At 53.1% G+C, this 16,223-nt stretch overlaps 5 protein-coding genes across 5 annotated transcripts; 4 read left to right on the top strand and 1 right to left on the bottom strand.

Annotated features, from left to right (window-relative positions):
* Window positions 1-112: 112 nt before the first annotated feature.
* On the top strand, window positions 113-3,397 carry IWZ02DRAFT_499215 (elongation factor 2). The gene is made up of 3 exons (XM_066770229.1): window positions 113-173; window positions 220-2,911; window positions 2,961-3,397. The coding sequence occupies exons 1-3, from the start codon at window positions 154-156 to the stop codon at window positions 3,204-3,206; spliced, it is 2,958 nt and encodes a 985-aa protein (XP_066623211.1). The 5' UTR covers window positions 113-153; the 3' UTR covers window positions 3,207-3,397.
* Window positions 3,398-5,576: 2,179 nt separating this feature from the next.
* IWZ02DRAFT_432972 (uncharacterized protein) lies at window positions 5,577-6,500 on the top strand (the record flags this gene model as incomplete). Its single annotated transcript, XM_066766255.1, has 1 exon — window positions 5,577-6,500. One exon carries the CDS (start codon window positions 5,577-5,579, stop codon window positions 6,498-6,500), a length of 924 nt encoding a protein of 307 aa, XP_066623210.1.
* Window positions 6,501-8,410: 1,910 nt separating this feature from the next.
* Window positions 8,411-10,541, top strand: IWZ02DRAFT_475197 (general substrate transporter; the record flags this gene model as incomplete). Its single annotated transcript, XM_066769009.1, has 7 exons — window positions 8,411-8,752; window positions 8,798-8,876; window positions 8,922-8,975; window positions 9,030-9,138; window positions 9,190-9,473; window positions 9,520-9,997; window positions 10,045-10,541. The coding sequence occupies 7 exons, from the start codon at window positions 8,411-8,413 to the stop codon at window positions 10,262-10,264; spliced, it is 1,566 nt and encodes a 521-aa protein (XP_066623209.1). The 3' UTR covers window positions 10,265-10,541.
* A 502-nt stretch (window positions 10,542-11,043) lies between these two features.
* IWZ02DRAFT_260202 (uncharacterized protein) lies at window positions 11,044-13,287 on the bottom strand. Its single transcript, XM_066763329.1, has 2 exons — window positions 12,754-13,287; window positions 11,044-12,623 (listed from the first exon to the last, which is right to left on the bottom strand). The coding sequence occupies exons 1-2, from the start codon at window positions 12,885-12,887 to the stop codon at window positions 11,234-11,236; spliced, it is 1,524 nt and encodes a 507-aa protein (XP_066623208.1). The 5' UTR covers window positions 12,888-13,287; the 3' UTR covers window positions 11,044-11,233.
* Window positions 13,288-13,773: 486 nt separating this feature from the next.
* IWZ02DRAFT_419387 (inner membrane transporter yfaV) lies at window positions 13,774-15,794 on the top strand (the record flags this gene model as incomplete). The annotated part of the gene is made up of 8 exons (XM_066765819.1): window positions 13,774-13,877; window positions 13,945-14,143; window positions 14,199-14,401; window positions 14,451-14,557; window positions 14,641-14,947; window positions 15,011-15,322; window positions 15,390-15,461; window positions 15,511-15,794. The coding sequence occupies 8 exons, from the start codon at window positions 13,774-13,776 to the stop codon at window positions 15,665-15,667; spliced, it is 1,461 nt and encodes a 486-aa protein (XP_066623207.1). The 3' UTR covers window positions 15,668-15,794.
* Window positions 15,795-16,223: the final 429 nt, after the last annotated feature.

Here is a 16,223-nt window from a genome sequence, read left to right as displayed (position 1 = left end):
ACGAGCCACTCACTGCGGCAGGGCAACACTCTCACCGCCAACGCACGGCCACTTGCGCCACGGCTCTGCGCGCCAAGCAACATGTCGCGCTCTCAATGAAGCTCCCGTCTCTTTTACGTCAACCAACATCTCCAACTTTGCGCCATCATCGCCATGGATGACCTCTACGACGAGTATGTTTTGTCTTTTTAGGTACCTGGATAAATGCTGATTTTTCAGGTTTGGCAACTTCATCGGCGAGGCCGAGTCCGAAGAAGAATCCGACAATGGCGCGCCCGCCGCCGACGCCTATGTTTACGATGAGGAGCCCGAGGATGACGAGCCCGTCAATGACCAGCAGCTGATGGAAGTTGACGACGAGGGGCCATCGAACGCCGTAGTTCTACACGAAGACAAGCAATACTATCCGTCGGCGCAACAAGTCTACGGTGCAGATGTCGAGACTTTGGTGCAAGAGGAGGATGCGCAGCCGTTGACGCAGCCCATTGTGGAGCCGGTGGTGCAAAAAAAGTTTACGGTCGAGGAGGCAGACCTGCCGCCAGTGCGATTTGCGCGCGACTTTCAAACGGACCTTATGAACTACCCGGACCAAGTGCGAAATGTCGTTCTGGCTGGACATTTACACCACGGAAAGACCGCATTCATGGACATGTTGGTCATGGAGACGCACGAGATTCAAGACAGGCTGGACAAGAGGGCGGGCAGGAGCCGGGATGAGCAATTGAGATACACTGACACGCACATTCTGGAGCGGCAACGCGGCGTTTCGATAAAGGCGGCCCCTATGAGCTTGGTTTTGCAGAGCACCAAGGGCAAGTCGCATCTTTTCAACATTATGGATACCCCTGGCCACGTCAACTTTGTCGACGAAGTCGCGGCCTCTTTGCGCTTGGCAGATGGCGTTGTCTTGGTCGTCGACGTCGTAGAGGGTGTTCAGGTCAACACGGAGCATATTATCAAGCACGCAGTCTTGGAGGGCTTGGCCTTGACTCTGGTCATCAGCAAGATGGATCGTTTGATTTTGGAACTTAAGCTTCCTCCGGCCGACGCCTACTTCAAGCTGAAACATGTGATTGAGGAGGTCAACACCGTCATCGAGAGCACCCTTCCCGGCCAAGGCGAAAAATACCGTCTCAGCCCCGAAAAGGGCAACGTCGCTTTTTCGTGTAGCACGCTTGGCTGGTCCTTTACGCTCCCGTCATTCGCAAAAATGTACTCCGACAGCTACCCCGGCTCTGGCATCAACTCGGACGACTTTAGCAAGAGATTGTGGGGAGACATTTACTTCAATCCAAGAAGCCGCAAGTTTTCCAGGAAGCCCCTGCAGGAAGGAGCAAAACGGTCGTTCGTGCACTGGGTTCTCGAGCCCATTTACAAGCTCTTCTCGCACACCATTAGTGAAAGTCCTGAAGATCTGAAGGAGACGCTGGGTAGTTTAGGAATACAACTCAAGCCCTCGCAGCTCAAGACCGACGCTAGAGAACTGCTCAAGCTAGCATGCGAGCAATTCTTTGGAACCTCGGGCGGTTTTGTGGACATGGTCGTTCGGCACGTACCCTCGCCGACCGAAGGATCACAGAGATATCTGGAAAGGTACTACACTGGTCCTCTGGACACCGAGACGGCTGAATCTCTCAAGAAGTGTGACCAGGATGGTCCTCTGGTCGTTCACGTCACAAAGCTTTTTAACACAACCGACGCCAAGACGTTCCATTCCTTTGGTCGCGTCCTCAGCGGAATTGCAAAGCCTGGCGACCAAGTGAGAGTCCTGGGCGAAGGCTACACGATTGAAGATGAGGAAGACATGGTAACTGCCACCATCAGCGACGTCTGGATTGCCGAATCTCGGTACAACGTCCCCGTGAGCGGCATCCCAGCAGGAAGTTGGGCTCTCCTGGGTGGAGTTGACAATAGCATTGTCAAGTCTGCGACGATTGTTCCGCCAAAACTGCCCTCAGCTGACGACGCCTACATTTTCCGCCCTGTCAAGCACTTTTTCGAATCCGTCTTCAAGGTCGCCGTCGAGCCTGTCAACCCCTCGGAGCTCCCCAAAATGCTCGAGGGTCTTCGCAAAATCAACAAGTCATACCCTCTAATCACCACCAAAGTAGAAGAGTCTGGAGAGCACATAATGCTTGGTACTGGCGAGCTGTACATGGATTGTGTGCTGCATGACTTGCGACGACTCTACGCAGACATGGAAATCAAGGTGTCGGACCCAGTGACGCGATTCTGCGAGACCGTTGTCGAGACATCAGCGATAAAATGCTATGCACTGACGCCGAATAAAAAGAACAAGCTCACTATGGTCGCGGAGCCACTTGACCAAGGCATCGCTGAAGACATTGAATCGGGCCGCGTCAACATCAAGGACCCGGTTCGCGTCGTAGGCAAGTTTTTCGAGGAAAACTATGGCTACGACCTCCTCGCGTCACGCAACATTTGGGCCTTTGGACCCGACGACCAAGGCCCCAACATTCTCCAAAACGATACCCTGCCCTCGGATGTGGACCAAAAGCTCCTCCGCTCAGTAAGAGACACGATCCGCCAGGGCTTCAGCTGGGCAACGCGCGAGGGCCCTCTCTGCGAAGAGCCCATCCGCAATGCCAAGTTCCGCCTTACAGATGTCAGTCTGGCGCCTGAGCCCATTTTCCGCGGTGGTGGTCAAGTTATTCCAACAGCACGACGGGCCTGCTACAGCGCATTCTTGATGGCAAGTCCGCGTCTAATGGAGCCTGTTTATGCATGCAACATGATCGGCCCAGCGGACGCGGTGAGCAGTCTGTATACGGTGCTGGCTCGCCGACGCGGACACGTATTGCAAGACGGACCCATTGCTGGAACGCCTCTGTACAAGGTCAAGGGATTGTTGCCGGTCATTGACTCGTTTGGCTTTGAGACGGACTTGAGAGTATGTTCTCTCCCCGGCTTCTGTTTGGACAGAACTGACGTTTCGACAGATACACACACAAGGCCAGGCAACCGTCTCCCTCGTCTTCGACCGCTGGTCCGTCGTCCCCGGCGACCCTCTCGACCGCGACGTGCGTCTGCGCCCGCTCGAACCGGCCGCCGCTCAAGCGACTGCACGCGACTTTGTCCTCAAGACGCGCCGGCGCAAGGGCCTGGCTGAAGATGTGGCCGTGGGCAAGTTCCTAGAGCCTGAACTGTTTAGGAGCTTAAAGGAGAGTGGCATTTTGGATGGTTGAGAGAAAGCTGGTTGGTCTGGAGTCTATTAGAGGTTGAATAAAGATTTATGGTCATGTGTGTGGGCCATTTGCAAGGCGTCACGGTAAACATAGGGACCAAGAAGAGATTTCAAAAATTCCTGCTGAAGCAGGAAGTCTTTCAGAACGCCACTACATCCATCCAAGTTCAACTGTCATCGACAAGTTACGTGACCATCAAGTCCACACAAAGTCTCCAAACTTGCCATCTTGCCATTCAAAATCACCAACAAACCTACCCAGCCCTCGTCCCTCCCTGGTCCCAGCCAAATTCCTTACCACCATACGCCCCTCTCGACTCCGCAATCAACCTATTCATCCGCTGCACACTACTCTCCGCCTGACTCGGCACGTACGCCAACCGCCTCGGTCCCTCGCTCTCACTTCCCCTTGCTGGACCCCGCCCCCTGAGACTCGAGGCGGTAGATTTCGCCAGATCCAGCTCAATCATTTCGCCCACGCGCGTCTTGACGAACGTTTGTGGCGGCGCCGGCGGCGGCGCGCGGTCAGGCGCAACGGGGCTGGTCGCTGGTCGCTTGCGGCGCGAGAGCGAGGGCATGAGGGCGCTGATATTCCTGGGCTGGAGGGACTGCGGAGTCGCAGCTGCGCCGGCGTTGGGAGCGACGTTTTGTCCTGCTGCGTTGTCAGAACAGAAAACGTCGTTCAGTTTCCGTGGTCTTGTCCTCCTCGACCACCGCTGTCCTCGCCTTCTCCTCGGGACTGCCAGAACCGCGGCGCTTCTTGGCCTTTGGCTCTGCGTTGGGCGCCTGGGGGAAAGGGTCGTCCAGATTGTCCACTGGCGAAGGCGGCTTTGGAGCGGCAGTGTTGTCACTGACGGCGGCAGGTGTCTCTGCCTTCTCGCGCTCTTGTCGTTGTTTTTGCTTCTTTTTTAGCTTTTCGAGCTTGCGGCGGTGGAATTCCCGTTTGTTTGCAATCATGGCGCTAGAAATATTCTGGTGTGAGATGTCAGTTTACTCTCAAATCCAGCAGCCGAGAGGAGACTTGAGTGCTTCAAAGTTCCTTGCAGAAGTGGTACTTACTACGTTTGTCATCTTTGCCATTTGCTCCTTAGCGATGGCTGTACGTGCTTGCAGGTATGTTTTGGGCTTGCGAGGAGGCATCTTGGAGTTGATTCGCTGCCTTGTCAAGTGTCATTTCTTTGAGTTTGGGTTGTCCAGTGAGTGTTGTATATTATTCACGTGTTGCGTTTGGCGGTCAGAGACAGGTGTCAATTGTGCATGGAATTACACAGCGAAGGAAAAGGAGTAAGGGTTCTATGCAGATGACGAGTGCCATCAGCAGGGCTCTGAAAAGGCTATTTTTGGGGCTTTTTTCGGTGGTGGAAATCTTGACTTCATTGTCCTTTGTCTTCAAGACAACGCTTTCGGGCTTGTGGGATGCCTCTGGCTTCTAGTTTCTTGGAAAATGCCATCGTCAGGAGATGCAGAGAACATTGCTTTTTCCTGTCCAGTGCGTGTCAAAAGAGTTCATTTGATGACGCTCGACTGCTTTCTAGGCGCAATTTTTGCAGCCCATGACATCTCCCCAGCTCCGTTTGCAGTGCTGAATTAATACTCCCCGGATGCAGCCGCAGTGTCAGGGGACGTTACTTTTCAGGAGACCTACTGAGCTCGGCCCACGCGGGGCACTGTTGTTGTTGGCAAGCGATTGGGATCCTGAAGGAGTGCTTCAACACGTGCCCCTGTCGCGGTAAGAAACAGAAAGGAAAATTCGAAAACATTGCGGCTGGTAACACCGGAAGATCTCGCGGTCGCAGGGAGGAAATGCATGACGAAAATAACAATAACGATGATGACACGATGAGTTTGCTTTCCCCCGGCAGCGATGCCACAATGTTTGCTATTGCGCCAAGATCCAACTAGGACGAATAGAGTTATTGGCAAAAGACTTGCGAAAAAAAGACTATGATGCTAGAAATAGAGGGGCCGAGGAGCGTAGCGCAATGAACAAACAATGGAATCAATCAATCTCGACCAAAGCTTCTCTTCGTTGGCAGCTGGAATTAGATCTGTTGCGGAATCTAATTTTGTGCAGCCCAAAGTAAAAGAAGCGAAGGTTGATCGGTTTCCGCTCCAAGTCTTTGTAGACATGAAAGAGGTGCGAAGAAAATTCTTACTATCAAGGTATATGCGGTAATTGGTCAATCCATTCTCGATTGGACATCAAAGAGATTCGAACAATGCGCATTGTCAACCTACCACCACACCCCAATGTTCCACACTGAGGGCGCTTGAACAATGTCTGCTCTATCCCACATAAAATCAGTCCTTCAGTAGCTCATCCCTCTATTCCTCAGAACACTCCAAACATCCCTTTTCCACAGACGAAAACATGGTGAACCAACAAGAACTCGCCACGATCCGCCGCCTCTTCGGTGAGCACGAAGCCCAGCTCTGGAGCGAGGGCCGCGGTCACACGTTTGTCCGCGACAGCGAAGGTGAGATGCAACACGTGCGTAGCAGAATGTTTGATGAGATGAGGAGGCAACAGCAACAGCAACAGCGTCTTACACGAAGAACGTCTCGACAGCAGCGGCGCAGCAACGGCTACGACGCCGACGTCGAGAGCAATGAGGATAGTTCCTCGGAGAGTGGTGGCTCAGACGACAGCGGTTCCGACTGCAGCGTGTCTTCAGACGACCACAACAACAAATTCAACATCGACGATATCGACGAGGCTTCGGTTGCCCTGTACGCTCAGGTCGATGTCGAACGCCTTGACGCGGCGCGCCGCGTCCGAAGCATGAACACTAAAGGTAAGCTCACCGAGGCGCAAATTGCCGTTGAACATGAGTACCAGGAACACCTGCAGCATTATCAACGGCTGGCCGAGCAGAACCCGCAGCAACAACAACAGAGGCGCCTCAACGCGGCGCGCCGTCTCCGCAGCGAAAACCTTGAAGGTACGCTTACCGAGGCGCAAACTGCTGTAGAGCAAAAGTACCAGGACTACCTGCAGCACTATCAACAGCTGATCCAGCAGAGACAGTCGGCCTCGCCCGTAGAGCTCGAGGTGATGCAGCATCTGATCGAGATGCCCACGCGAGAGCAACCGCTGTCAACGGAGCAACTACTCTTTATCGCACAAGAATTTGGTGAAGACGAGGCCCATCGCTGGTACGAGGGCCGCGGCAGCAACTATGCCCGCAACCGAAACGGTGATGTTGTCTTGATCCGGTCGGCACTGTTTGAGGAGTTCCGCCTCCAGGATGTGCCACAGCCTCCGGTTCGCGCTGCGCGTGGCCGGGACTTGTGAATGCCAACGGTAGGACGATAGGTAAGTCTAGAAATACTACTGGTTAGTAAAACAATTGCTTTTCGATAATCGGCATTTCGTGAAATTTTAAAATTGCGTGGAGCTGCCCGTGACATCGCGGTCTTGATGAAAAATGGACCACTCAATGAGAAGGCAAGAGAGAGGAGCATTTTAAAGAAGGACAAAACATTTGATCAACAAATGATCCAGGGCATTACAAATAAAGGAGTATCCCCACTAAAATGGCAATATTAGCTCTTACAAGAAATAATCACACGCACCATTCGCATCATCGGAAAATTCTCCGCCCCAACTTCAGGCAGTGACTTGAAATCAGCCCACGCCATCTCGCACATTTCCGCCGACATCGGCCACAGTGCACTCACAACCGCGCAAAAGGCACAGTAGCACCAAAGTATGGCTAAACGCCTTGCGATTCGCAAACTTTGCGGGTGACGGCCGCGGTTGGCTGCGAATTCCCGCAACCGCGTGGGCCAGCCGAAACGAATCTGCGCGGGTGTGTTTGAGACAGATGGCAGGAGACTCACGGTCTCATAGGGCGGCGGCGTTGCTGATAGCAAGCCATGTTGGCGATGGAGGGTATGGTATGGAGCTGCCGTCAACGAAAGGCGGGTGGTTCAATCCCTGTGCGCATCGCTCCCGTTGTCTTTTGCTGTCGCGGGGCCCCGCGGGGTCGGAATGCATGGATCTGCATCGTGTCCAGGGAATATTTCAAGGTTTGGCGGTCCAGCTTCCGGCCTCATGGATTGGACGCGTGGAGATCTTGGTTGATGCGGTGACGTGGTGGGCTCGCGTTGTGAATTCAGACAGTAGGGAACAGTCACAAAGCGAGCTGCGAGACGGTCGAGAGCGAGGTCGAAACCGTGAGTGTGGAGAGAGCCGGGCCCCTGGTCCTGGATGCCTTCTGGAAAGAGCTTGTTTGAATCGCGAATGGATTCTTCCGGCCGCGTCTGCGTGTAGGGAAGCAGATGATCAGAGTGGAATGGAGATTTTCGTGTAAAGGGGATGAGCAGGTGCTTGTGAGGTCTTTTCCTCTCGTTCTCATGGCCTTGTCAATGCTCCAAGAGAATTCGGTCTTCCGCTTTGTGCTGGGTGGTCTGTAAATTGAAGGGATGATCCATGCTCGGTCCGGTCGAGCTTTTGCCGGGATGCGCTTGATGATGACTTCAACCCGCTTCGAGTTTGGCAAGTGGGTGCCGTCGAACAGCCTCCTGTTTTAGTTTTGCAAGTTTTGTTGGATGTATTCCTATACGCTCGTCAGCTGTGACGGACATGCTGAGATTGCCATGCTGTTTCCAAACTCGTCTCGTTGCTCCCAACAAATGCAATGGCTGCAATAGACTTCGATCAGATGTCAGCTTTCCAGCGCCGCTGAAGCAAAAATACCACCTTGGACAGCAACGCTCCAAACCTTGTCCGAAAACACCTGTGCATCCCCGCAAAAGCAAAAATCTTGACGGACACCATTTTCCCGCCGCGAAGTTCTGGACTGCTGTGGCGTGCCATCAGCTGAAGAGCCTCACAAGAGAGCAAGCAGAGTTTTGGTCAGTTTGCGGGTTCCCCGCAGCTATGCCAGATTCGTAATTTTTGTGACACCTGATACCCTGTCCCCTGGGTTGGCGATGGCTAGAATGGATTGTGGAAGAAGTTTGAATAGCGGGCGTGGTGATAATCGCTAGTGGCTGGCGTGTCCAATCAACACTACGTGTCTGTTTCCGCGCCGCTATAATAAGCTGTTCCTGCCGTGGGTGTTTTGGAAGTGAGCATTTCTGATCTCCTTGGCTGATTTCTGAGCCGGCGGGAACAACACTGTGGATTGTTGATTAATCGGCGTCGACGCGGTACTACAAGATCACAACACAAAGGGATCAACAACCCCTTTCGCGAACATGCCACTCTTCCAAAGGCCCACAGACTCGGAGGGCTCTGCCTTGCCTGCCATTGTCATTGGCGCATTCGTTGCCTTCGGTGGTATTTTGTTTGGTTACGACACTGGGACGATAGGCGGAATCTTGGCGATGGATTACTGGAAGAACGAATTTTCGACCGGACACATCAATGAGAAGGGAGAGCCGGACGTGAGCTCGAGCCAGCATTCGGAAATCGTGTCGATTCTGTCGGCTGGAACCTTCTTCGGCGCACTGACGGCAGCTCCCATGGGTGATCATCTTGGGAGGAAAATGGGGCTGATGGTGTCTACCGGCATCTTCTGTCTAGGAGTTGCGTTCCAGGTGAGTCATGACGAGAAAATGCTAGAAGCTGGCTCATTGGAGTAGACTGCTGCCACAGCTATCCCGCTTTTTGTTGCTGGCCGATTCTTTGCTGGATATGGTGTCGGTTTGATCAGTGCCCTGAGTAAGTGAGATCGGCGAGCGCAAAGAGTGCAGTTAACCTTTATAGTCCCTTTGTATCAGTCCGAGACTTCTCCCAAATGGATTCGTGGATCGATTGTCGGTAAGCAAATCGTATTTGTATCTTTTCCCTTGATTATGTGTCTGAAAATTCCAGGATGCTACCAACTCGCCATCACAATTGGTCTCCTCCTTGCTGCCATTGTGGACAATTCCACCAAGAACAGGAACGATTCGGGATCCTATCGGATTCCTATCGCTGTACAGTATGGCTTGCGTGCTTAAATTGCAAAGACGCAGAGACTAATCATGGCCAGATTCGCTTGGGCCATAATACTGGTTGGCGGCTTGATTTTCCTTCCTGAGACTCCAAGATATTTGATCAAAAGAGACGACTACGCGGCAGCCTCGAAGTCCCTGGCACGCTTGCGCCGTCTTCCTGTTAGCCATCCAGCAGTCAATGACGAGCTTGCCGAAATTCATGCAAACCACATGTACGAAATGTCTCTTGGCCGGGCCACTTACATCGACTGCTGCCGTGGAAATCTCGGCGTCCGTCTCGCGACAGGATGCGCGCTGCAGGCGTTGCAGCAGTTGACAGGTATGAGATTCGCAGCAGCATGTGATAAACACTGACAGCCAGCAAGGTGTCAATTTCATCTTCTACTACGGCACTTCGTTCTTCAAAAACGCGGGCTTCGACAACCCTTTCACCATCACCATGATCACGTCGTGCATCAACGTGGCCACGACTTTGCCTGGTCTTTGGATGATCGAGTCGTGGGGCCGGCGCCCCCTGCTCCTCATGGGCGCCATAGGCATGGCGTTCTGCCAGTTCGTCGTGGCCATAACAGGAACGGTGGCTGAGACGACGGATAGGCCGGCGCAGAGGGCCATGATTTCTTTCGTCTGCTTCTACATCTTCTTTTTTGCGTGCAGTTGGGGCCCAGCCGCTTGGGTCGTGACCGGAGAGATCTTTCCTTTGAAGGTTCGCGCGAAGTCGCTGAGTATGACGACAGCATCCAACTGGCTGCTCAACTGGGCCATTGCGTACTCGACCCCCTATATGGTCGACGACGGGCCAGGAAACGCAAACATGGGGGCGAAGGTGTTCTTCGTATGGGGGTAAGTGAAGCAAAACCAATGCTTGAGGAGGTGCTCACGCGGGACAGGACCTGTTGCTTCATCTGCATCATCTTCGTGTGGGCCTTCATCTACGAGACCAAGGGGTTGAGTTTGGAGCAGGTGGACGAACTGTACGAGAAGATCGACCGAGCCTGGAAGAGTCCTGGATTTGTTCCCGAGACGAGGTTTGTCGATGAAATTGAAGGGACAAGGAAGGACAGCAAGACTGTGGTTCAACAGTCGGTAGAGAAGGTGGAGGGCGCGTAATGCTTGCTCTTTAATGCCGCGCTGGGCCTTTGATTGAAGAGAGTACGAGATGCAAATTTCAGTAGGAAGAAAGTAGTAGAAGACCGAGAGTTTGAGCATCTGGTGGTCGATGTGTTGAGAGAGATCCTCTCGTGCCGCTCGAAGGGCTCAGGCTCTTTGGGCTGCGGAATATTGTCCATCTGAATATCCATACGGTGACAACGAGTCGAAGGCGGGCTATAACAGTGACGGGAGACGGTTACTCGACGATCACATCAAAGTTGCTGGGAGATTGGATGGGGAAGGGCGGAGTCGGAGGTCAGAAAGTGAGGCACACGTTGGTAGTCTGTCACAGATGCAGGCTACCCGAAATCGGCCTAGTGCACAAACGCGAAGAGCGCGACGAGCAACCGCCTCCTCGTCCCTAGCATGTGCAGACCAGCGGCATGCTTATTCGAACAATTAAGGTAGCGCACTATCAACTATTTCCGGAGTGGCATATTGAATTACCTTACGGTCCCAAGAACCATCAGGTGCACCCGCAACTTTCTAAGCAACGTTAGTTTCTGCACGCATCGCTAACCGAAAGGAGCAGGTTTCAAGGTAAGCACCCCTTGCTGATCTTTGCGTAGCCTCAGCGCGATATGTTCTGTCTTCGCAGCTGGATTCCCACCCTCTTCTTTCTGTGAGTCCCTCTTCGACCCTCAGACAGCGACAGACTACCTGAGAATAAGAGGGGTCAAAGTCTCTCGGAATTCCGCGGTATCTTGGGAATTGGTCACATCTCCGGAGCGCAAAATGTGGCATGAGTAAATACCAAGCTTGCGTACACTCGTTGGTTTAAACGCATGTAGAAGTCAGGGCTCTGAAACCCCTACTGACTATGAAAATACTGTCCTCGCCACAGACTGGATACTTAACGACACAGAAAGAACATGATTGAAACACGATTACCACATTCTCCTCCTTTCGATCATCAGGTTATGAAGGCTACAGCCTCGCACTAATAACAGGTTTCTCCGCCGCCTTTGCCTCCAAAGCCTCCCTCGCCTTGGCATTGAACCTCCTCCACATATCCTTCCTCCTCTCATGACCAGCCATGAACTTGTCAAACCAAACCTGATCAAACGGCGGCAACGATCTCCCCTTGCCATCCGCCGTCGGCGGACCCGCCAACTCCCGAATCGTCTCCATGTACTCTTTGAAGTCGGGGAACACAAGGCTGAACTTGGGACCGTCGCCGCGCTGGGCGATGCGGTCTTTTTCCCACTGCAGCTGTTCCTGGACCGAGGACAGCTTCTTGACGCGGCCGGCGAGCAGGCGCGCCGCGAGCACGGCTTGGTATTCGAAAATCTTGAAGGTGAGGCCGGCGTTGACGGCGCCGACGAAGACGATTGAGGGGTCGGGCGTGTAGATGGTGTGGAGATAGAGGTTTGGTATTCGGTTGTTCCTGGGCGTCGGGACGGGTTTCTTGGGACCATTTGGAGAGGTGGAGGGCTGCTGGAAGAAGGGGAGCGTCCAGGTGTATCCGGTGCCGAAGACGATGTTGTCTACGCCAGATGTGGAGGAGCCATCTTCGAAGAATACCGTGCGGGTCTGGGGCTCGATGCGGGTGATGGAGGGTACTCTGGCGATGAGGGGATGGTTGAAGGCTTCGCCACCAAAGTAGCCATTGAAACTGTGGCCGACTACAACGGCATGGATCGGTGTTTGCGCGGTAGTGGTCAAGTCGTAAGCTATGTCTGCAGCAGAGACAGACGCGCCTACCACGACGACTTTCCTGCCTTTGTATGCGTCCCTACCGCGGAAGTGCTTGCTATGGATGACGCTTCCCGGCCACGCCTTTGCAAACTCGGAGAGCCCTGGGACAAAGGGAATATAAGGCACGCTGTAGTGCCCCGAAGCAACCACCATGGCATCAAAACGCTCCTCCCACCAATAGTCCGTCTTTTCACCGTCTTTGCGCAGCGTCAGCTTCCACTCCTCGCCGTCACCGCCTTCGCGGGCCACCTTTTCGGCTTTCTCGAGGGTGGTATTGTAGCTAATGAGATCCTGGTAACCATTCCGCTCTACCAGCGATCGAACGTAATCTAGCACGATAGTCCAATGCCGCCAGGGCGCGTCTTCACCGTAAACAGTCTTGGCCCACTCGGAGAGCTGGGTAGGAAAAGGCTCCTGAGTGAATTCCATGGGAACAGCGTCGACATTGGTTTCAAGATAGGGATAAACTGTTGACTCAGAGTAGCGGGGAACTGAGGACTTTGAAGTCTGGGCCGGGAGGCGAGAGGGAATTGTTGGAAGAGGGGGATCTGCCGTCCGGGAGGCCAGGAGGGGAAGTTCAGAGGGTTGAAGAATGGGTGGTGGTTTTGACTCGCCGAGCCTGTGTCGTAGTCAGGTGAGCTTGTCGTCGACTGAATATTGAATATGGGAAAGCTGCGTTGGGCTTCGCATGTTGCGAGTCTGCATTGTTGTAAAAAGGAAAACAAAACTAGAACTTGAGAGTAGCCTACCAGCATCCTCCAGGAGCTTCACGACGCTCGAAGACCCTGATGATGTCAAATGCCTTTTCCTTGGCAAGAGCGTCAATTGCAATTGCGCCGGCTGGGCCTGCACCAATGACAGCTACGCGCTTGGTGGGCGCCATTGGCAAGATATTGAGCTAGCAGATTTTCGCGAAAACGGGATTTGGTGAGGCGTTACGGGAGTGAGGAAGCTCCGTCTTATCAAGCAGGTGGGCGGGGTCATAAATTCGAAGTGATCTGACCAAGGTTGACGGCTCCACACAAGCTTCCTTTCGGTCTTTGAAGCTCGGCCTACTATTCTGCGCTTGCATGGCAGAGCATAGAGACAGTGCGGAGACAAATCGTATCGATTTCAGGCGCTCGCGGAACTAAAGAATAATGTTGCTTGCAACGACGCGTCGCAAATATGTAAATACTGCGGCCGATTTTGAGGTTTTTCGATGGTGATCATCGTCGGTAAGTCCAAATCCCGACAAACTTAGAAAATCTTGGCACGATGGTGAAAGATGGCGTGCTCACTGTGACAGTCGTCAAACCGCGGGGCTAACCAGACTATCCCTGCAAAACTGGCATGGCAGGTGGACAACTTGGGAACATCTATGTATGGCGAAGTCTGAGGCCGCTGTGCAGAATCAAGTCGCAACCAGATGTCCGTCTTCTGAGCCTCTCGTAGGCTGAATTGTTGTCCTCGCAAGATGCGGAATTGTGCGCCATTTCTGCCTGCGGTTTTGTATTCAGATGTTTTTCCACTGGCTGCTGCATCATTTGAAGGATTCCTGGCCAGACAAAGCTTTCCAGATGTATGGACAACTGGGAGCTATGGCGTGATGCTCCAAGAGCGCGGCACATGAGGGGCGTGACGAACTTGAGTTTTTGGGAGAGACGTTTTAGGAAGACATGTACCTGCAGGGCAGTGGTAGTTAATGCAGCCCTGCCTCGCACCTGGATCCATCTTTTGGCATTCAAAACTTCCCTTGACCACCCTTTCATCCAGCCGCAGACCGCAAGATGGGGAAGCCGGAAGACCTGCAATTTATCGACTTTTCAGAACAGGGGACGCCGGTCTCCGAGCCAGACTGGACAGAACGGGAGGAAAATCGAGCACGTCGAAAGTCGGTCAATGGGATTGCATCGATTTGTTTCGCTGCACTGTCTTACTGACTGGCCGTTCGTTTGCAGAATCGACTGCTCCGTGCTGCCGCTCTTGTACCTGGGACTACTCGTCTTTCAACTCGATCGCATGAATCTGGCCAGCGCTCTTACCGGCGGTTTTGCAAAGGACATCAAAGTCAACCAAGACACCATCAACCTCGGTAACCAGCTCATGTTCCTCGGAATTGTGCTTCTCGAGATTCCGTCCAACATGCTGTTGCAAAAGGTGACCAGACCAATACATAAGAGAGAGTGTGTACTGACATGGCGTTCAAAAAAAGATTGGCCCGCGCAGGTACATATCTGGACAAGTGATGATTTTCGGTTTTATAGCGACGATGCAAGTCTTTCTCGTCAACAGGAAAGGCTTCTTGGCCTCACGCATGATGCTTGGTCTCGCCGAGGCTGGATATATCCCAGGCGCATGTTACACGCTGTCGACGTGGTACACTAGGCGAGAACTCGCTAGGCGTATCGCCGTTCTGTATGCTTCTGGATCGATTCGAGACGTCCAGTTTCTGACTGAAAAGCAGCTTCTTCGGAATGTTTAGTGGTAATGCCCTGAGTCCAATCCTGGCGTCGGGCATCTTAAAACTCAAGGGGGAGCGCGGATTGAAGGGTTGGCAGTGGCTTTTTCTGAGTACGTCATCCTTTTTTTCTTTGCTTCCCGCAAGAAAGAGACGAGACCACAGCTGTGGATATGTCTCTAACTGACTTGGACAGTTGAAGGTGTTTTCACAATCTTTGTCGGATTGTCGATGCTTTTTCTCCTGCCTGGCTCTCCTGACACACCCGACCCGCTCCTAAGCCCTGGACTCATCCGCTTCAAGGGCTCTGAGAGAGAGATACTGCAAAAGCGACTCGAGTTGGATGATGAGGAGAGACGCGGGGGGGCTCAAGGCATGCGCATTCCACCAAAGCTCGTGTGGAAGACCATTCTGCACTGGAAACGCTGGCCACACATGCTGAGTAGCTTCGCCGTGTTCTCTACCTGGAGTCCACTGACGACTTATACTCCAACAATCATTATGTGAGTGGATCAAAGACCCCACGCTATGCGGAGGCTCCAATTGATGCTGATGATTGGTTGCAGGCACCTTGGGTTTGACCGCATCGCTGCCAACGCCCTCGCTGCAGTAGGAGCATCTCTCGCTCTCGTTGTCGTCTTCATATTCGCCTATGTAAGCGACAAGTTCAACAAACGGGGCTTCTCGGTGATTGGTGCGCACGTCTGTTATTTGATCGTCCTGATTGCCGCTCGTCAGGCGCATCCACATGTCGGGAAGTGGTCTCGTTGGGGCCTGTGGACAGCAGTCAACAGTTTTGCGGTAGGGTACCACCCAGTCCATAACTCTTGGGTGCAACTCAACTGCCGAGAGCCTGGTGAAAGAAGCATCAGCATTGCGTGAGTATTTTCGAATTCGCCTGGCAGCTTCATCCTGAGCCTGAGAGTGCTGACTCTAGTCAACCAGAATGTGGGTCATGCTCTCCGTCAGTGGGTTGATGGTTGGGACGCAATATTATCGAGGAAACGATACCCCTTTGTAAGTCACCTATCTTGGTTGTACTCGGCCTGTTTTTAACCACTCCTAGCTACCACAATGGCTTGAGGACTCAGATCATCATGGTCGCAGTGGGAATGATGTTTGCCATCTTACAGGTTGCGATTTATGCTGTGCATAATCGACGAGTTGCACAGGGCAAACACAAGCCTCCGGCAGGAGAAGCACTCAGAATCTATGTCCTGTAGAGCCGGTCGAAGAACAAACAAATTTTCTCGACGTGAGTCTTCGGATCTGTGTCAGGAGGAATGAATCGTGGGGATTGCCGTGCTTCCGTGAAAAGGGTACATACATGTAGTTACTCCGAGAGGTTGAAAAGCCGAGGAGAGAGCGGCGCAATTGATTTTCGTGACGCATTGGCTGCCAAGTCCCATTCGCAAGGAGCGAAGGGGCGAGCGATGTCTGTGGTGGATGTCAAAAGAATTGGCAGACCCTGGCACGGTGACTGGAACTAGGAAGATGAGTCGATTCTCAGGTAACCATGGACCGTTGGCTTCAATGCTGGCGAGGGCTACCACTGTCAACTCGGGGCGCCGTGACTGGTTCGGGGTTCCAGGACTGGTTCAGAGTTCCATGTTCCATGGCTGGTGGAGAGTTTCGGCGGCTAGCCTAGAGCATCTATCATGAGTGATTCAGGAACAGCGAGACGAGCGTGGTAGAAGAGAGAACGGGAGGACAGATGGCTATCGTGACGCGGGGATTTTGGTGTCGCGAGACTGTTGCAGGGTGGGTACCTACATGCAA

This window comes from Phyllosticta citriasiana, assembly GCF_038021145.1.
Source record: "Phyllosticta citriasiana strain CBS 120426 chromosome Unknown IWZ02scaffold_6, whole genome shotgun sequence".
NCBI lineage: Eukaryota > Fungi > Ascomycota > Dothideomycetes > Botryosphaeriales > Phyllostictaceae > Phyllosticta > Phyllosticta citriasiana.
The sequence above is the reverse complement of the archived record's forward strand: the minus strand, read 5'-3'. Positions and strand labels throughout refer to the sequence as shown.